Below are 21,956 nucleotides of genomic sequence, written 5' to 3'. Positions count from 1 at the left end.
AATGGTTTTTGAGTTATTTAACTTTTTATTCAGCAGCTCTCCAGTTTGCAATTTCAGCAGTCTGGTTGCAAGGGTCCAAATTACTCTAGCAACCATGCACTGATTTGTATAAGAGACTGGAATATGTATATTAGCAATAACAATACATTTGTAGCTTACAGAGCATTTGTTTTTAGATGGGGTCAGTGACCCCCACTTGAAAGCGGTAAAGAATCAGAAGAAAAAGGCAAATAATTTGAAAACTATAAAAGAAATAATGAAGACCAATTGAAAAGTTTCTTAGAATTAGCCATTCTATAACATACTAAAAGTTAACTGAAAGGTAAATCATCCCTTTAAGTTTATTATGTTATAGAATGGCTAATTCTAAGCAACTTTTCAATTGGTCTGCATTATTTATTTTATATAGTTTTCAAATCATGTCCCTTCTTCTGCTGACTCTTTCCAGCTTTGATATGGGGGTCACTGACCGCATCTGAAAAAGAAATGCGCTGTGGCTACAAGTTTATTGTTATTGCTACTATTTATTACTCATCTTTCTATTCAGGCCTCTCCTATTCATATTCCAGTCTCTTATTCAAATCAGTGTGTGGTTGCTAGGGTAATTTGGACCCTAGCAACCAGATTGCTGAAATTGAAAACTGAAGAGCTGCTGAATAAAAAGCTAAATAACTCAAAAAACACAAATAATGAAAACCAATTGCAAATTGCCTCACAATATCACTCTCTACATCATACTAACAGTTAACTCAAAGGTGAACAACCCCTTAAATTGGGGTGTGTGCCACCCCAGGCTCTTACTATACTATCCTATCTATCTGTGCTAACAAAGTAATAGGGTTTCTGCCAAATACAACATCATAAGCGAAAAGAGCAATAAAAAGCCTGTATGTGGTATGATTATCAACTGTACTGTAATCAAAATACTATGCACCCCCTGATATACAATATAAGGATATTGGAAGGTCCATAACCTGGATAAAATCACAATACCCATTGATCTTCTCTAGTACCCTTACACTGTACACTGTCATTATTAATTATTATTAATTATTCTCATTAGTGTCGCTGCATGGCTCTCAACTCAGCATCCAGGGTTATGGAGAAAACAGAGGGACATGCCAATCAATGTAAAGGGGAAGTTCATCTTCACATGCATTTTAAATACAATATAGAGGCACCTAATTCTTTTCTTTAGTCCTTATTATTTCAGTATTAGCCTTCTTGTTTTGCCTCGTTTCAGCTGAAAATTCTGTCTGGTTGTGACGCCACTGTTCCGTAGACTTCAATTTTATTGTCAGTGTTTAAGTTCCTCCCCAGTGAGCCCCATGGCTTGCCCCCCAGAAGTCAGGGCACTGATTATTCTTATATTTTTTATTGATTATTTTTTCTTTTCAGGCCTTCTCCTATTCATCTTCCTTTTCACTTTATGGTTGCTAGGGTAATTACTCCCTATCAACCAGAAAATTCCAGCTAAAGGGTCCATGGGTAGGTGTGTGTCACTACGCTACACTGTAGGGGGCGCCATCTTCCTTCACAGACCAGAAAACCTTCCCATGTGGCTTTGTGTACCCTAAAATCGAAATCTTCCCCCATAAAAATTAGATCCCTTCTATCTAAGTAAATTTCTGGCAGAAGTTGAACTACCAATTGAATTACAGGAAGCCTTTCTTTATAGACCCTTATGAAAAAGCTGTACCATTAGGGATGCTGTTATTATTTACTATGGAAGGATTTCCCCACACTCCCTTAATCTATTTCTGTACTTAATTGGTGCTCACTGTATCTGTTTAGCAGAGGGATAACTTGCCAATAACTTGCTCAATCAGCTGCACAGATCTTTATCCTAAACCTTTTTGTTGTCTTGCTGTCAGTTAGGAGGGCAGCGATCTCTGCTGGATTATTGTAACTCCCGGGAGGAGCCATGTAATAGACAATAGATACAGGCCAGGCAGAGTTATTCAGGTTTCACAGCAACACAATGAGACAGGACACTGAATGTACAGTATATTGTCTGACAACTGCTGTTGTGTGTCATTACAGTTACACATGGACACACACACACTCCTGCACACTCACAAGTCACAACCGACACAAAACTTTGTGTGTCTAACCCAGAATAGAACACGATTAACACATTTAAATAATAGGATCTATTATCCAGGATTCTTGGGACCTAGGGTATTCTGGATAAGGGATCTTTCTATAATTTGGATCTTCATACCTAAAAATAATTTAAACATCAAGGGGCACATTTACTAAGGGTCGAATATCGAGGGTTAATTAACCCTCGATATTAGACTATCGAAGTTAAATCCTTCGACTTCGAATATCAAAGGATTTACCGCTATTCGTTCAATCGAACGATCGAAGGAATAATCGATTAAATCGAACGATTCGAAGGATTTTAATCCATCGATCGAACGAAATTTGGGGACCTTCCCCATAGGCTAACATTGCTGTTCGGTAGGTTTTACTTGGCGAAGTAGGGGGTAGAAGTTTTTTTTAAAGAGACAGTACTTCGACTATCAAATGGTCGAATAGTCAAACGATTTTTAGTTCGAATCGTTCGATTCGAAGTCGTAGTCGAAGGTCGAAGTAGCAAATTCAATGGTCGAAGTAGCCAAAAAATAACTTCGAATTTATTTTTATTCTAATCCTTCACTCGAATTTAGTAAATGTGCCCCAAATAAATCCAACAGTATTTGCAACCAGAATGGATTCAGGCCGCTTAGCCACCATCAAGTACAAGCTACTGTATTATTATTATTATTGTTATTTTTACTGTTATTATTATTATTATTACTACGATTATTGCTATTATTATTATTGTTATTTTGATTGTTATTATTATTACTATTATTGTTATTATTATTATTGTTATTTTTATTGTTATTATTATTATTATTATTATTATCATTATAGAAAAAAAGGAAATCACAAGGAAAGCATCTTGACAGACAGGTGATTTCTTCCCAAAAATGCAATGTGGGTGCTGATATTGCCCGTGCCAGTGGAGTCTGTTTGCAGGCGTGAAAAAAGGCAACAAGAAGCAGTTGGGGCACAGAGGTTTTGTAAGGTGGCCATAGACACACAGATCCGATCGTACGAATCAAGGATTCATACGATTTTCGGATTGTGTGTGGCGTGTGCCGACATCAGTCGCCCGGCGGAGATCGGTCGTTTGGTTGTTCGGTCAGGTTTGATTTTGACCCGACCCAGGGCTGGTCCTATCAAATGTGGGGCCCAATTGGGACCATGTTGGCGGGGCCCCTAGACAAAGTGTTGCTGGCTACTGACACACCAAGTATTTAGGAAAATAAGGGCATACAGGCACAAAATAGAAAGGAAAGGGGCAGACAAGGTAAGAGAGTGAGAGGGATGAAATAGGGGCACATAATAGGGGCACACAGGGTAAGAGAGAGAGAGGGAGGAAATAGGAGAGTGGACTGGGCCAATTAGTTTGGGGCAGGCTGGGCCGATTCAGCTTGGGAGCAGGCTTGGTTGGATTGGGGGCAGGCAGGGCCTATCAAGGTTGGAGGAAAGCTGGGCCTATGAGAGTTGGGGGCAGGCTAGACCTATGGAGTTGGGGGATAGGCTGTCTTATCAGAGTTGGGGGTGGACTGGACCTATGGATTTGGGGATGGGCTGGACTCTCAAAGTTGGGGGCAGGCCAGGCAGCATCATGTGCTGAGGGAAATATTATCTGTGCTGCCCTGTGGTGCGGGGCCCCCAGAGGTGCGGGGCCCTATTGGGCCCAATTGGTCCAATAGGCCTAAGGCCGGCCCTGCGACCGATCCCGCCGGAGCTCATGGCCCATCGTAATATGATCGTTCGGCCTTCCCCCGATATAGCCATGCCTGTTAATGGCATATCGGGGAAAGATCCGCTCGTTTGGCAACATCGCCAAACGAGCGGATCTTTGCATCTATGGCCACCTTTAGTCCCACAGATGCTTCTCAGTGTGAACTAATCTCTGCTCATGTGAGAGAATCCAGTGCATCTGCCAGTGTCTCAGGCTGGGGAGAAATATCAGGGATTCTTCCCTTCAGCCCAATGGCTCCCCCTAGTGTCCATTAGTCTGATTAATGGGGTGCTTCACTAGTAATTTAATAAAAAGTGACCAATTCTAAGCAGCATCTCAGTTGGTCTTCATTATTTATTTTTTATTGTTTTTTTAATGAATTGCCTTCCTTTTATGACTCTTTCCAACTTTCAAATGGTGGCCACTGACCCCATCTAAAAACAAATGCTCTGTTTAGGCTACACATATATTGTTATAGCAACTTTTTATTACTCATCTTTCTATTCAGGCCTCTCCTGTTCATATTTAAGTCTCTTATTCAAATCAATGCATGGTTGCTCGGGTATTTTGGACCCTAGCAACCAGATTGCTGAAATTGCAAACTGAAGAGCTGCTGAATAAAAAGCTAAATAACCCAGAAACCACAAATAATAAATAAGATTTCTGAGTGTTACCAGTCTGTGTGCCAGGGATAACCCCTAATGCAGGTTTAGGGGGCACTAGACTGAACCCCAGGTCAGAAACTTCCCAAGGAATCAGAGCTGTTGTATGGGGGTTGCATTTTTTGTGTGTTTGTAGTGAGGTCCCAGGGAGCCCTTTTAGGGGAAGAGACAGTTCATTAAGTAGGTCATCTTTAAGTTGACTTTTAATATCTAATAGAATGGCCAGTCCTAAGCAACTTTTCAATTGGTCTTCATTATTTAATTTTTATAATTTCTTTTAAATTATTTGCCTTCTTCTTCTGACTCTTTCCAGCTTTCATATGGGGGTCACTGATCCCACCTAAAAACAAATGCTCTGTAAGGCTACACTTTTATTCTTATTGTTACTTTTTATTACTCATCTTTCTATACACGCCTCTCCTATTTATATTCCAAATCAAATCAATGCATGGTTATTAGGGTAATTTGGACCCTAGCAACCAGATTGCTGATATTGCAAACTGGAGAGCTGAATAAAAAGCTAAATAGCTTGAAAACCACAAATAATAAAAAATGAAAATCAATTGCAAATTGTCTCGGAATATCATTCTCTGCATCATACTAAAAGTTAATTTAAAGGTGAACAACTCCTTTAAGTAGGAAACATCAGTACAATATGATGCCAGTGGATCAGGATGACAGTACCAGTATAAGATGCCAAGAATAATCTTTTATAATACTGTCAATCCTAGCCAATGGGATTTCCCTTATATGAGTATGTAGATGGAATTCTCAGTATATTAATATAGTAAGTTACAGGTTACAGAGGGATGTAAATATTTGCCTATTTAGCTGTTTGCAGCTTCCTTGTCTATTATGCCAATATGAATGGGAATGGCGCCTGTAGAGATTTGATCCACTTCTGCAGGTAATCACATATGATTGGTGATCACAGGCAATAGATACCCAGTGTTGGGGTGCTGGTAACTGCAAGCTTAGACATATATCAGATAAGTAGCCCTCTGAACAGGCCTAGACTGCCAATATGTGGGTTCTGGCAAATGCCAGAGGGGCTCCTGTAAGATGCCATAGACAGTGACTATTTATTGGTTTGGTGGGGCCTCTGGGATTATTTTGATTCTCAGTCCAGAGCTGCCTCTGAGCCTGCAATATCTGAGATGAATGAGCCCCTGATTTATAGAGACAACATACGGTATGGGATCTGTTTTCCGGAAACCAATTATCTAGAAAGTTCCAAATGGAGCCGTCTCCCATAGACTCCATTATAATCAAATAATCCAGATTTTTTTTTCTAATTTTTCCTTTTTCTCTGTAATAATAAAACAGTAGCTTGTACTTGATCCCAACTAAGATATAATTAATCCTTATTGGAAGCAAAACCAGCCGATTGGGTTTATTTAATGTTTACATGATTTTCTAGTAGACTTAAGGTATGCAGACCCAAATTACGGAAAGATCAGTTTTCCAGAAAACCTCAGGTCCAGAGCATTCTGGATAAAAGGTGCCATGCCTGTATTAACATGCTGCTTAAACAGTTCAGCAATATGTAAAGACAGGATAATGTAATAAAGAATATATTTATTCTTATAATTTCTTTTGTGATATATCACTGATATATATAAGCACAGTCCCGTCTGTGAAGGAATAATGCCTGGGTGCCGGTTATAAATTACACCATATTTACTACAAAAATGAACTGCACTCACAGGTCTATCACAAAGCTTGAAAATTAGATTTTATTCAATGCTTTGGCCCCTACATTCGAGCCGTCTTCAGGTGCCGGAACCTTGAATAAAATCACTTTTTCAAGTTTTGTGATAGACCTGTGAGTGCAGTTCATTTTTGTAGTATACATACTGTGTATATATATATATATATATATATATATATATATATATATATATATACACACACACACACAGGGCCACCATTAGGGGGGCACAGGGGGTACTGTTGTACTGGGCCCGGGACTTTGGCTCTTCAGGACTTCATCGGTTCAGCCTTCAGACTTCGGCACTGTTAAGGAGAGCCCGGCTATTTAAAAAAGTGGAGCTCATCCGGGCTCCTCTTGACAGTGTGAAGTTGTGCTGAAGAGCAGTCCCGAAGAGCCGAAGTCCCGAAGAGCCGAAGTTGTGCTGAAGAGCAGTCCCGAAGAGCTGAAGTCCTGAAGAGCCGAAGTCCTGAAGAGCCGATGTCCTGAAGAGCCAAAGTCCTGAAGAGCCAAAGTCCAGAAAAGCTGAAGTCCTGAAGAGCCGAAGTCCTGAAGAGCCGAAGTCCCGAAGAGCTGAAGACCCGAAGCGCCGAAGAGCTGAAGTCCCGAAGAGCCAAAGTCCCGAAGAGCTGAAGTCCTGAAGAGCTGAAGTTCTGAAGAGCCAAAGTCCCGAAGAGCTGAAGTCCTGAAGAGCTGAAGTTCTGAAGAGTGGAAGTCCCAAAGAGCTGAAATCCCGAAGAGCCGAAGTCTTGAAGAGCTGAAGTCCCAAAGAGCTGAAGTCCCGAAGAGCTGAAGTCCTGAAGAGCTGAAGTCCCGAAGAGCTGAAGTCCCGAAGAGCTGAAGTCCTGAAGAGCTGAAGTCCCGAATCGACGAAGATCCGAAGCCGCAAACAGAGCCAAAGCCACGAAAAGACCAGAAGCCACGAAAGGAGCTGAAGCAAAAGCCACAAATCCAGTTGTACTGAACACCAATATGTTTTTTTAGTGGCGTAACTAGATGTTATTGGGCCCCACAGCAAATTAATTTTAGGGCCCCCCACATATCCAGAGATTCTCCTGTTTTACCAATAAATGTTGAAATTGGGCCTCCTGGGTCCCTCTGCAGCCGCAGGGTCTACTTCTTCTATAGGTACGCCCCTGCCTGGCCACCAATGTATTATTGGCGACCTTGTATATACGTATATATATACTGTATATATAGAGATTAGTATCTGCATCCGATTGCATCCATAAGTACTGACCATAACAATCATAACAACATAGATCATTTCTTACTTAACTGCTGGCGACACTCTCCTTTCCTCCACTAATATGCACTGTGTCTTCTGCTCATCTGAACTGTGTCAGGGCTGAAGACCTCTAACTTGCCCTTTACTTATCAGTCATATCCCCTCTAAGGTGACTGAGGTCTAGGTCTAATTTGTCAGACTCTTCTTTGTAAATCCCATAATTAATTTAGTTGCTTCTCTGTGAATCTTTTCTCTTTAACTACAGAATGTGCAATGTGGTGTTAATGATCTGGGCAGAATTAGCAGCAGAAGTTAAAGACAGGCCGCATACATTACTCACATTTGTGGTGCAGGTTTATGTATAACGTATGTGTGAAGTTGTCATGAACACATTGCATTAGTAGCAGTTGTACGGGGTTTGATTCTTTTGCATCTACAACTCCCCATGTCCTGATGTCTGTGTTTGATGCAGGGTGTATTCTATCGCATGCCATTCTATCTCACATCAGCAGAGGGCAGAAATGATCCACAATAAATAAATAACAATAAATGGAGGATTTTGATCTCAGAGGGAAAGTCAGAAAAGTCAGTGAAGCTGAGGATCCCTCCCCGGGTCCCACATCTGGAGATAGGTAAATACCTGTATTAGGGATGTCCCACCTGCAGAACTATAGCTATTATTGAACTGCAACTAATAACAGAGCAGACAGTTTTGGGCTGTAAGTGGGATCCTGGGAGTTGCAGCTGGCCCATTATCTCTAGGCTTATGATTTAGATCTACACAAGGAACTCCTATGGACTGGCCAGATTAGACAGTAGAACTTGCCAGGACACAGTACCCCCCACCCCCCCATTGTTCCTCTAGATGCAGAATATTTTGCACCTACATCTGGTTGCCAACTATTTAGTGCTGGACAGGTGCCCATTGTGATATCAGCTTGACAAAAGTCAAGAGCATAACAAGTCCTTTCCCACCACTGGTCATTGAGAGGCCGTCATCCAACCCTAATCAGTAATGTGCTCTCATACACACATACTCCCACCATTGTGTCCCGTCTACACCCCGAAGGGACACGACTTTGTTATAGACATGAGGGATTTTGCAGCAAGAATAAGTGTCCATATGTCTGGCCATTCCCCACATTCTCCAAGCAGCCAAAGAATTTTATACTAAGCCCAGTTTTTGTTCATGTCTGTGAATCTGTGAATCCAACATTCAGCAAAGCTCTGTCTGTGCTTATTAGTTCTGTCCGGATGTCTGACCCATTAGAGTTCTGCTCCAACATCCAACTGGCCTCAGTGGAAAGGACTAATTGTCACCTTCTACAGGCAAAGGAATGTAAATCCATTCTCTCACTTATAAATCCATTCTCTCACTTATAAATCCATTCTCTCGCTTATAAATCCATTCTCTGATTTATTAATCCATTCTCTGATTTAAAAATCCATTCTCTCACTTATAAATCCATTCTCTGATTTATAAATCCATTCTCTGATTTATAAATCCATTCTCTCGCTTATAAATTCATTCTCTCGCTTATAAATCCAGTCCCTCGCTTATAAATTAATTCTCTCGCTTATAAATCCAGTCCCTCGCTTATAAATTAATTCTCTCGCTTATAAATCCAGTCCCTCGCTTATCAGTCCATTCTCTGACTTATAAATCCATTCTCTCACTTAAAAATCGATTCTCTCGCTTATAAATTCATTCTCTCGCTTATAAATTCATTCTCTCACTTAAAAATCGATTCTCTCGCTTATAAATTCATTCTCTCGCTTATAAATTCATTCTCTCACTTATAAATCCAGTCCCTCGCTTATCAATCCATTCTCTGATTTATAAATCCATTCTCTGATTTATAAATCCATTCTCTGACTTATAAATCCATTCTCTCTTATAAATCCAAACTCTGATTTATAAATCCAGTCCCTCGCTTATAAATCCATTCTCTCAGTTATAAATCCATACTCTCACTTATGAATCCATTATCTCACTTATGAATCCATTCGCTCAGTTATAAATCAGGTGTCTTGTCCTGGTTCCAGTGAGGGGCTATCCAGTTAGACACAAATACGTGCCTTACACACACATATCAAGTCACACATGCTTTTCATTAGAAATGTGCAGCCAACCACTACAACTCTCTCTGCTCACCCTTTAGCTCAGTGATCCCCAACCAGTAGCTCGTGAGTAACATGTTGCTCTCCAACCCCTTGGATGTTGCTCCCAGTGGCCTCAAAGCAGGAGCTTATTTTCGAATTCCAGGCTTAGAGGCAAGTTTTGGTTGTATAAAAACCAGGTGCACTACCAAACAGAGCCTCAATGTAGGTTGACAATCCACATAGGGGCTACCAAAAGGCCAATCACAGAATATATTTGGCAGCCCAAGAACATTTTTCATGCTTGTGTTGCTCCCCAACTCCTTTTATTTCTGAATGTTGCTCACGGGTTCAAAAGGTTGGGGATCCCTGCTTTAGCTGAACCAAATTGCTGATAAGAATACAAGGTGGCAATCCCCACTCTATATATACCCTCATTATTCATTCTTAGCCTTGAATAGTTCATTACTAGCCTGATGAGTGGAGAAGAATAGATCAATGCAGCGCCATCTACTGGCTGAGGGTGATAAAGCTGTAGGTGTGTTCTCTTGTATGATTCCAGGGGTGAGATTACCTATGATTCTCTGGAACATTGTATAGTTATGGGACCTGTTATACAGAATGCTCGGGACCTGCGGTTTTCCACATAAGGGATCTTTCTGTAATTTGGATCTTCATAACTTAAGTCTACTAGAAAATCAGGTAAACATGAAATAAGCCCAATGGATTGGTTTTGCTTCCAATAAGGATTCATTATATCTCAGTTGGGATCAAGTACAAGCTACTGTTTTATTATTACACAGAAAAGGGAATTGGATTATTTGGATTAAATGTAGTCTATGGGAAACGGCCATTCCATGAGTCAGAGCTTTCTGGATAAAAGGTTTCCGGACAAAGGATCCCATACCTGTACTGCAGAATTTCCCATACCAAGCAGCTGCCCCTGTACTGTAATTGTTAACCATGAAATGATTTGATGAACTAAAGGCAACTTTGTGTTTATCTTGTGTTTTCCAGATGGATTTGTTCATTATTAACTGGACTATCTTGACTTTGTGCTTGTGGAGCACTTATAGAATAAGAATCTGTTCCAAAGGGCAGCCATATGCTCAGAATGAGATAAAGACACTGGGAAAGGTAAAGTTCATCATAATAATATAAAATAATAAAACACACTTCTCACACTTTTATAATGTTCCTTTTCCTCCAGCAACTGTTTATAATCATAAGATCAGCGTTACCTTTATCAGAAACAGCTACAGGTATGGCATCAGTTATCCGGAAACCCATTATCCAGAAAGCTCCGAGTTACGGAAAGGCCGTCTCTTGTAGACTTAATTTTATGCAAATAATTCAGATTTTTAAAAATAATTTCCTTTTTCTCTGTAATAATAAAACAGTAGCTTGTACTTGATCCCAACTAAGTTATAATTAATCCTTATTGGAAGCAAAACCAGCCTATTGGGCTTATTTAATATTTAAAAGATTTTCTAGTAGACTTAAGGTATGAAGATCCAAATTACAGTCAGATCTGTTATCCAGAAAACCCCAGGTCCAGAGCATTCTGGATAACAGGTCCCATACCCTTACAAATAAACCTGTTTGCATGCAACTATTTCACCTTTATTACCTTCCGGTGATTTGATATTATGGCTGTTTTTTGTTTTTGCTTTTTTTTTTTGCCAAGATTCGAAAAAGGCGAACACAGAAAATTAGGAACTGATGGCCTCACTGGAGAAGATTCTTTTTTTCTTTTACAGTAGTTTTTGAATTTTCTTCTACTGACTCTTTCCAGCTTTCATACGGGGGTCACTGACCCCATCTTAAAAAAACAGATGATCTGTAAGGCTACACATTTATTGTTATTTTGCTAGTTTTTTTTTACTCATCATTTATCCAGGCCTCTCCTATTCATATTGCAGTCTCTTATTCAAATCAATGCATGGTTGCTAGGGTCATTTGGACCCTAGCAACCAGACGGCTGAAATTAAAAACTGGAGAACTGCTGAATAAAAAGCACAAATAATAGAAAATGAAAACCAATTGCAAATTGTCTCAGAATATTCCTCTTTACATCATATTAAAAGCTGACTCAAAGGCGAACAAACCGTTTAACAAGAGAAAGAGCTTTCTAGCTGGTTGCTATGGGTTACTAGCCTTGATAGTGGCCAGTGGGTCGGGCACTGGTCTGCTCAACTGGACTCTGATGTAATGTTTCCAATCCTATAGTAATAATCCCTTAGATTAGGTTCCCTTATGACACCCCCTCCACCATAAAGGGGTCCCTATGAGACTGATGAAAAACCTTTCATAAGTAGTGATGGGCGAATTGGTCCTGTGTCTCTTCGCCGAAAAATTAGCAAATTTACCGCAAAATATTTGCAAAACGCATTGGGTGTCAAAATTATTTTGACGCCCATCAATTTCGACGCCTGGGACAATTTGTATACGCGCTCCTATTTTGTTCAAATGCATTAAAGTCGATGAACGTCCAAATTTTTGCCGCAGTTTCATGAATTTAATAGCTGGCGCCGAAACACAGAAATTTTCCGAAAATTCGCACCTGGCGGCACCAATAGAAGTCATATATGAAGGCAAAATGTTTTTTTTTTTATTGATAATTAGAATAACAGTAACAGTGATGAAATGTTCCATTGGTCCCAGTCATGAGAATAGTGACGGATACAGAGGAGGGCAGATATAGAACATTATACAGTATATACACCCATCCTTCCTGTACTTATATACACACAATTATATAGAGAATTCCAGCAAACACTGTCAGTATAAAATACATTAGGATTGAGGAATATATTTCTTGGGATGTTCCACAGCCAATCAGCTACAGGGATCCCCAACCTTTAGAACCCGTGAGCAACATTCAGAAGTAAAAGTTGAGTTGAGGAGCAACACAAGCATGAAAAATGTTCTTGGGGTGCCAAATAAGTGCTGTGATTGGCTATTTGGTAGCCCTATGTGGATTATCAACCTACATTTAGGCTCTGTTTAGCAGTACAACTGTTTTTATACAACCAAAACTTGCCTGGAATTAAAAATAAGCTCCTGCTTTGAGACCACTGAGAGCAACATCCAAGGATTTGGGGAGCAACATGTTACTCACGAGCTACTGGTTGGGGATCACTGAGCTACAGACTTACCAGTCCCTTCAGCCGTCGATCCAGTAATATCTCTAATAAATGGTAGTACATTGGGCTGCTAGAGACATAATACAAGTCTCGAGGGAGGGAGTGCTCCATACTGCAGCTTCTTACTGAACAAAACTGTTCTTTGTTTATAGGAAATGTAAAACCTTGAAACAGACGTATTTAAAACTGCTCTTCCGGGCACTTTTGCAATTTACGTTTATTGCGGTTTTCAGGATATCAGGAGTTTTTTTCTGCTAATATGATAAATAGGAAACAACAGCGCCACCTGGTGTCCATTAAAATCCCGGGCTGTTGGTGGTAATAAAAGTAGCAACAATGGGCAACGAAATGATAAAAATGGTGCCAAATGATATAATAATATACAAGATTCAGGGGTGTATCCACTAGGGACCCCGAATACCGAACCAAATCCTAATTAGCATATGCAAATTAGGGGTGGGAAGGGGGAAAAATTTTTACTTCCTTGTTTTGTGACAAAAGAGTCACGTGATTTTCCTTCCCACCCCTAATTTGCATATGTAAATTACATTTGGATTTGGTTCGGCCGGGCAGAATTTACTTTAAATTCTTCCCTTGATTAGGGTGATATATCTACTCTATCTATTTACATATCTAGCATTGCTCCAGAACTGTATGCGGTCTATTTCACACAAGTCCCTTGCTTGCAGAGCTTACAGTTTATTTTCGGTAGAGGCCTGTACGTTAAAGTGTTGGTTCACCTTTAGGGTAACTTTTAGTATGTTACAAAATAGCTAATTCTGAGCAACTTTTCAATTGGTCTTTACGTTTTTTTCTACGTTTATTCTACTTCTTCTCCGACTCTTTCCAGCTTTCAACAGAGGAAGCAGACCCTTTGGCTGCAGGGAGGCAATGAAGTATAGGGGACCCGTGAGGCCCTAATTCTTCAATAAATATTGGTAAAACAGGTCAATCTCAGACCAGTGATCACCAACCAGTGGCCCAGGAGCAACATGTTGTCACCAAACCCTTTGGATGTTGCTCTCAGTGGCCTCAAAGCAGGTGATTATTTTCGAATTCCAGGCTTGGAGGCAAGTTTTGGTTGTATAAAAACCAGGTTTATGGTCAAACAGAGTCTCCTATAGGCTGCCAGTCCACCAAATAGCCAACCGTATCTTTTATTTGGCACCCCAGGAACTTTTTTCATGCTTGTGTTGCTCCACAACTCTTTTTACATTTCAATGTGGTTCAAGGGTTAAAGGTTGGGGACCCCTGCTCTAGACATATTGGGGGCCTGAAAAATAATTTGCTGTGGGGACCAGTAATTTCTAGTTCCGCCACTGATAACATTGCAGATTTCCTTTGTCTGGCTCGGAGGGTTTCTGCCCCAGTTAACACAGCCCCTCCTGTACTGTAAATACCAGTGTGATTTCCAACACATACTGAGACGCACTTTGGTTCTCCAACTGTATTTAATATTGTACCTACCTCTTCACCTCTTACTAGATATTACTGTCTATTTTTCCCTTGATTAGGGGGATATCTACTCTATCTATTTACCTGTCTATCAGCTCCAGAATTGGATGCTGTCTATTTTACACAAGTTGAGCTAAATAACTCAAAAACCACAAATAATAAAAAATGAAAACCAGTTGCAAATGATCTCAGTATATCCCTCTCTACATCATACTAACAGTTAACTCAAAGGTGAACAACCCCTTTAAGTCTCATCCTATGAGGAGTCGGTGGCTCTTTCTGCATCACAAGCAAGTCTTTATCATGGTTATTCAATCAGCAGCCCCTTCCCCTCTTACAAAACTACAAATCCCAGCATCATCTAGGGGTAACTGTAGTACAGCAAATGCTTATAGGCTGCTGGAAGGACGTCCTGCTCATTTATTCTGCTGCACAAGTTGCACTTGGTCAATAGAGGAGCATCTCTGAGCACCCAGAGCGATTAAAGCAGGGGTGCTACAACTGTGACCCCCCTGAGCAACTCCCAGCTGACATATCAACAATGAAAAGGGATGCAGTTTTTGATTTAAAGTGATAACGCCACATTTGAATGAAGAATATAAAATAAAGCTTATTCCTCTCCTTCCCCTTTAAACAAGTAAATGGGAGATCGAGGCTACATGTAGACAAGGTATATGTTCCCAGTGAGCCCTAACCCTAAGCAAAGTCTAACTTCTGACAGATGGAGAAGGTTTCTAGTGTTTGTGCACTGCTCAACTGCCCGCTGAGTGTGTCAATGTGATGCAGCACTGCCCAACGAGTGTGTCAATGTGATGCAGCACTGCCCAACTGCCGGCTGAGTGTGTCAATGTGATGCAGCACTGCCCAACGAGTGTGTCAATGTGATGCAGCACTGCCCAACTGCCGGCTGAGTGTGTCAATGTGATGCAGCACTGCCCAACTGCCGGCTGAGTGTGTCAATGTGATGCAGCACTGCCCAACTGCCAGCTGAGTATGTCAATGTGATGCAGCACTGCCCGCTGAGTGTGTCAATGTGATGCAGCACTGCCCAACTGCCAGCTGAGTGTGTCAATGTGATGCAGCACTGCCCAACTGCCCGCTGAGTGTGTCAATGTAATGCAGCACTGCCCAACTGCCGGCTGAGTGTGTCAATGTGATGCAGCACTGCACAACGAGTGTGTCAATGTGATGCAGCACTGCCCAACGAGTGTGTCAATGTGATGCAGCACTGCCCAACGAGTGTGTCAATGTGATGCAGCACTGCCCAACTGCCGGCTGAGTGTGTCAATGTGATGCAGCACTGCCCAACTGCCTGCTGAGTGTGTCAATGTGATGCAGCACTGCCCAACGAGTGTGTCAATGTGATGCAGCACTGCCCAACTGCCCGCGTCAATGTGATGCAGCACTGCCCAACTGCCGGCTGAGTGTGTCAATGTGATGCAGCACTGCCCAACTGCCAGCTGAGTATGTCAATGTGATGCAGCACTGCCCAACGAGTGTGTCAATGTGATGCAGCACTGCCCAACTGCCCGCTGAGTGTGTCAATGTGATGCAGCACTGCCCAACTGCCCGCTGAGTGTGTCAATGTAATGCAGCACTGCCCAACTGCCGGCTGAGTGTGTCAATGTGATGCAGCACTGCACAACGAGTGTGTCAATGTGATGCAGCACTGCCCGCTGAGTGTGTCAATGTGATGCAGCACTGCCCAACGAGTGTGTCAATGTGATGCAGCACTGCCCAACTGCCGGCTGAGTGTGTCAATGTGATGCAGCACTGCCCAACTGCCTGCTGAGTGTCTCAATGTGATGCAGCACTGCCCAACGAGTGTGTCAATGTGATGCAGCACTGCCCAACTGCCGGCTGAGTGTGTCAATGTGATGCAGCACTGCCCAACTGCCCGCGTCAATGTGATGCAGCACTGCCCAACTGCCGGCTGAGTGTGTCAATGTGATGCAGCACTGCCCAACTGCCGGCTGAGTGTGTCAATGTTATGCAGCACTGCCCAACGAGTGTGTCAATGTGATGCAGCACTGCCCAACTGCCCGCTGAGTGTGTCAATGTGATGCAGCACTACCCAACTGCCCGCTGAGTGTGTCAATGTGATGCAGCACTGCCCAACTGCCCGCTGAGTGTGTCAATGTAATGCAGCACTGCCCAACTGCCGGCTGAGTGTGTCAATGTGATGCAGCACTGCCCAACGAGTGTGTCAATGTGATGCAGCACTGCCCAACTGCCCGCTGAGTGTGTCAATGTGATGCAGCACTGCCCAACTGCCGGCTGAGTGTGTCAATGTGATGCAGCACTGCCCAACTGCCGGCTGAGTGTGTCAATGTGATGCAGCAGCAGATAAAGCAATGTAGCTGCCTTAAATCTAGGGCCCATCCAAACAAGTGTCATGTCACTTTAAAAATAATTTAAAAAAAGCACTAGAGCCTTTTGTACAAAATCTACAAGAAATGTAAAAAATATAAACTATAAAAAAAAAAACATCCTTTCACATAAATTCAATACTGTGTGGTGTGCCATTATTTCTATATGTACAAAAACTGTAGACGAATTAAAATCCGCCTCTTGGGGCGACTCCATATAAAACCCACAATTTCCCACAATGAATAGATTTCTCTTCCTGCCACATCCAATGGGATTATCACACGGGGAGATCTTTTTTTGGGGCGGCTCAGCACAGTAAAAGCTGCTGGGATACCCCAGGAAACATAAGTTACTGATGCACGAAGCATCTCCGGGCGCTGGCTCTTCTCCTGAACTATAACTAGGGACACTATTTTGGATTCAGCCGAACCCCCGAATCCTTCGCGAAAGATTGGCCGAATACCGAACCATATGCAAATTAGGGATGGGAATGGGAAAAATTTTTTAAATTCCTTGTTTTATGACAAAGTCATGAGATTTCCCTCCCTGCCCCTAATTAATATATGCAAATTAGGATTCGGTTCGGCCTGGCAGAAGGATTCAGTGCATCCCTAACTGAACACAGAGCAGAGAGGTGTCCAGAGACGCTTCCTGTAATTACCATTTCTGGACACAAGAGGGGGTGTTCCTGTTACACATTCATGCTATTACAATGTAAAACCGCTATTATCATGAAAAAGGAAATAATAAATAAATGTCAAGGGCAATCTGACATGATATTTTTTGTAAAACAAATTTGAGAGAAATCTCCAGTAATGCGACACCACACCGATTGTCATGTGACTTCACTAACAGGGACTGAAGCGTATTTGTTCGCTGCTTAGTCCCCTAATATCTTCCCCACAAAAATAGCTAAAATCGTAAACTACAAAAAATGCAGCTGATTGCCTACAGATCCAGTTTAACTGTTTAGCATCCCCAGTCCCTTGAGTCTTTACATTTCCTCATGCACAACCCACAAATAAATATTTCAATAAATATTCAGACACGACAACACTAAGTGCTGACTACGCACCTTCTCATTGGTTCTTTCCAGCTCTTGTAACTGTAACTGTTTTTCTGGCTGGGCCTGACCCACCCTGTATCTCTCGGAATCATCCGATTGGTTCCGCCTGTTCTCAGAAGTGGGGGAATTGGATACAAGGGTCAGATCAATCCATCGCCTGCAGGAACTGATTTATTCCTGCAGGTAAAATGCAGCAAGTGCACATGGATTGGATAAATCGTAACTCAAGTGAATGAAGTAAAAACTCCCAGAAACCCTTTCTAGCTTCTCAGCTAGCAGACAATGCTGGGAGTCAAAGCTCTGCAGTAGCTGGAATTCTGATGCCTTTATATTTGAGTCTTAGTGTGTCTTGTGCCATAAGTTGCCATTGATTGTATTGCAAGTCGTTTCCCTTTGCCCTGAAGCAGTAGTAGGAAATCACTCAGGGTGCTAATATCTAATGGAATGCACTAAAAGCTGCTCAGCAGTTACCCAAGCAGACTGAAACGTACGCAGTCCCACCCAACAGTGCACCCATGCGTTTCACGGGTGCAATAACGTGTTTATTGATGTGACCTGCACTAACTCCCAGGCAAAACAACACGGACTTTGACATCCGCCAGCTTTATGCATATTCCCTTTTCTCAGTCAATATACTAAATTATAGCACCTTAACCGTCACTCAAATGCACAAGTTACGGGCAAGTGGGAAACTCATAACCCACCTGGGAGCCATTGTGCCAATATAATAAATAACGTTTATTTGTTACTCCCCTGTGGCTTCATTTCCAATATTTGCCTGAGGCCTCACTGTCTGATATCCTTTGGAAAACCTATTTGTGACATATATAAAAATAATAGAATTACTAAAATAAAAATAATAATAATAATGATAAAAAAGGAAGAGGGATTAAAGGGCAGATAAAGAATCCATGTAAGTGGCTTTATCTGCCAAAAGTCCTTCTTATGCTCAAGTCCCTGCAGGAGAGCAGGAGTGTTTTTGGCACGTCCCTTGTATAATCCTCATATAATGAGCAGCGGTACAGTATATATTTATATATATATATATATATATATATATATATATATATATATATATATACCAGTGACTACATACAGATAGAGCTGCCTCATCACATTGCTACAGTATATGCTGCTCCACAGGGACTGTTGTTATCAGACGGCAGAGGAGGACTGAGTGGTTGAAATGATGAAGCCTTCTTCCTGCACGGGGACCTGTAAATACAAACACAATATTACCAAAGATGGCCATAGACGTAACTATTATGATCTTCCTTGGAAAAGATGTTTCAAAGAAAGATCGTTAGTTTCAATACACACGTGTAGAGCTGAATCGTCAGATATACAGATAGAAACAATAGAATTCTACCTGTATCTGACGATTCAGCATTAACAATGGCTGATGTTTGGGTGCCTTCAAAATCTTCCGTCCAGCCTGATAAATAGGGATGCACCGAATCCACTTTTTTGGATTCGGCCGAACCCCCGAATCCTTCTTGAAAGATTCGGCCGAATACCGAACCAAATTTACATATGCAAATTAGCGATGGGAAAATATTTTTTACTTCCTTGTTTTGTGACAAAAAGTTATGCGATTTCCCTCCCCACCCCTAATTTGCATATGCAAATTAGGATTCGGTTCGGCCAGGCAGAAGAATTCGGCCAAATCCGAATCCTGCTGAAAAAGGCCGAATCCTGGCCGAATCCCGAACCGAATCCTGGATTCGGTGCATCCCTACCGACAAATGAGCCGATCGATATCCAAGTCTTCTGCCGATATTGGTCTGCTATTTTCCCACCAAACACGTAGGAATATTGTACGAAAACTAGTTTTGTACGATATTCTCTGTGCGTCTATGGCCACCTTAAGGAGGAGTGTGATACGATTCATGGACATTATTATTAATTATTATTATCATTAATCCTTAGAGCACTGGCTCCCACACTGTGGGGCTCGACCCTTTCAGGGTGCCTAAAGGTGGCCATAAGATCCGCTGAATGAGATATGAGCACCAAAGGCAGGGAGATATTGGGTTAATGCGATCTTCAGTCCTAGGGCTAAATGTTCAGATAACAACAAAGGAAATGGGTGCCGATGGGACCGCTTCAACTAGATGATGGGGTCCTCAGTCGCCAATAAAATAAAACCTGTCCGATCTATATCTGATTTTTGGCCTGATATCAATCAGGGAGACCTGTCGGAACGCCCCATTCATGGCCATATAAGATGCAAAATTGGTCTAAAAGACTGATATTGGCACCTTTAATCTGTTCTTGTATGGGCACCTTTAAGGGATTCTGTCATGACTTTTATGATATTGTTTTTATTTCTAAATGACACTGTTTACACTGCAAATAATTCACTCTACCAGATATAAATTAAGTTCTGAACCAGCAAGTGTATTTTTTTTAGTTCGAATTCGATTTTTTTCAACTTTTTCTATAGTCAAAACTGTCAAATTCGACAAGGAAGTTATTCAAATGCGTTTCTTTCAAAAAATTTGATTTTCGAGATTTATAATCTAGCCCTTTAAGAACTCAAAGTCGACTATTCGCCACCTAAAACCTGCCGAATTGCTGTTTAATTCAATGGGAGACGTCCAGGGATCAATTTTGAGCTGTTTGCAGCCTTCCTGACATTGAATCGAGTTTTTAATTCGAATCGAATTTGATTCGAGTTTTCGGGTCAATCCTATTTAAAAATTTGATTTTTTTAAAATAAATTTCGATTGGTTTATAAGAGTTTATGGGAGTTTTAAAAAAACTCACATGAATTCAAAATTCGACCCTTGATAAATGTGCCTCCCCGAGTTGCTGAACCTCTGGTACAGTAAGTTTAGAATTTCTATTCAATTTATTTAGCTATACGGTTAGGCACGGCACTTTAATAATGGGAGATAAACCTGCAAGTCCAAATGGCTAATGTCCTGCTGCAGGACTATATGTGCAGGACACAATATAATAATAACTAATAATAATTAATAACACAATATTAATACTTACAGGTTTTAATTCTGACTTTGTGATTCCCGCATTTACATTGTGCCGCTTGAGATCGGATCTGATCAGAGCTGTAAGACAAAAACCACAGGAAAAGGTTTAAAAGGTGTGAGGTGCCATACTGCTTCATAAAACAATTCACAGAATATCATATATACAAGATAGAAGTGAAAATGTCCCCCGCTATATACAATTCCAGGAAACTTCTGGCTTAGTGCTAGATATTTGGAATTAAAGGGATACTGTCATGGGAAAAAAACAAGTGAGTTAATAGTGCTGCTACAGCAGAATTCTGCACTGAAATCCATTTCTCAAAAGAGCAAACAGATTTTTTTATATTTAATTTTGAAATCTGACATGGGGCTAGACTTATTGTCAGTTTCCCAGCTGCCCCCAGTCATGTGACTTGTGCTCTGATAAACTTCAGTCACTCTTTACTGCAAGTTGGAGTGATATCACCCCCTCCCTTTCCCCCCAGCAGTCTAACAACAGAACAATAGGAAGGTAACCAGATAGCAACTCCCTAACACAAGGTACCAGCTGCCTGGTACATATGAGAACAGCTCAAAATAGTAAAATCCAGGTCCCACTGAGACACATTCAGTTACATTGAGTAGGAGAAACAACAGCCTGCCAGAAAGCAGTTCCATCCTAAAGTGCTGGCTCTTACTGAAATCACATGACCAGGCAAAATTACATTTGATATTGTAGAGTGAATTATTTGCAGTGTAAACTAGAAATAAAAACTATATAATAAAAAAACAGGCTATTGGGGGTTAGTAACCCAGTGACCAGTCGTAATTTTCCTTCCATTGATCTTACTACAGGTGATGGAGTTTATTAACAGGAATCTTTGCCCGGGCATTCTCAGAATTCATTCTTTGTTAGGCATTAGGCTGCCATTAGGTGCATAAAGGGCACAGTACACACAGCTAGAGATACTGTATCTCACTTATGCATTAGGCAAACAGTCACATAGGAATTCTCTGGCCCTATGTGACTGTCTCAGCCCATGTATTAAACTTCCGCTAGTGCCAGTATTCTACAAATGTTATTAACAATTAAATTCAAGCTATTGGAGGGTCTATTTCTACTGGCTGAAATATCTCCTGTGTGACACGATGTTGAAGCGGTAAATGCCAGCCTTAAAGGGAGTTGTTCACCTTTAAATTAACTGTTAGTATGATGTAGAGAGGGATATTCTGAGACAATTTGCCATTGGCTTTCATTTTTTATTATTTGTGGTTTTTGACTTATTTAGCTTTTTATTCAGCAGCTCTCCAGTTTGCAAGTTCAGCCATCTGGTTCCTAGTTCCCGACGATCTGACGAGATTTTTAACCCTGCCCGGTCTACATAAAAAGTAACAATAACAATACATTTGTAACCTTACAGAGAATTTGTTTTTAGATGGG

The 21,956-nt window shown here is 41.2% G+C and overlaps 1 protein-coding gene across 1 annotated transcript in view; it reads right to left on the bottom strand.

Annotated features, from left to right (window-relative positions):
- Positions 1-14,069: 14,069 nt before the first annotated feature.
- The window catches only part of flvcr1.L (FLVCR heme transporter 1 L homeolog), a 34,691-nt gene continuing 26,804 nt past the window's right edge, over positions 14,070-21,956 (bottom strand). Inside the window, exons 9-10 of the mRNA XM_018262585.2 lie at positions 20,547-20,614; positions 14,070-18,758 (exon numbers count right to left, since the gene is read on the bottom strand). Coding sequence (XP_018118074.1) covers positions 18,699-18,758; positions 20,547-20,614 — 128 coding nt within the window. The 3' untranslated portion in view covers positions 14,070-18,698. The remainder of the gene's footprint in view (positions 18,759-20,546; positions 20,615-21,956) is intronic.

Source organism: Xenopus laevis, chromosome 5L (assembly GCF_017654675.1).
Source record: "Xenopus laevis strain J_2021 chromosome 5L, Xenopus_laevis_v10.1, whole genome shotgun sequence".
Lineage (NCBI taxonomy): Eukaryota > Metazoa > Chordata > Amphibia > Anura > Pipidae > Xenopus > Xenopus laevis.
The sequence above is the reverse complement of the archived record's forward strand: the minus strand, read 5'-3'. Positions and strand labels throughout refer to the sequence as shown.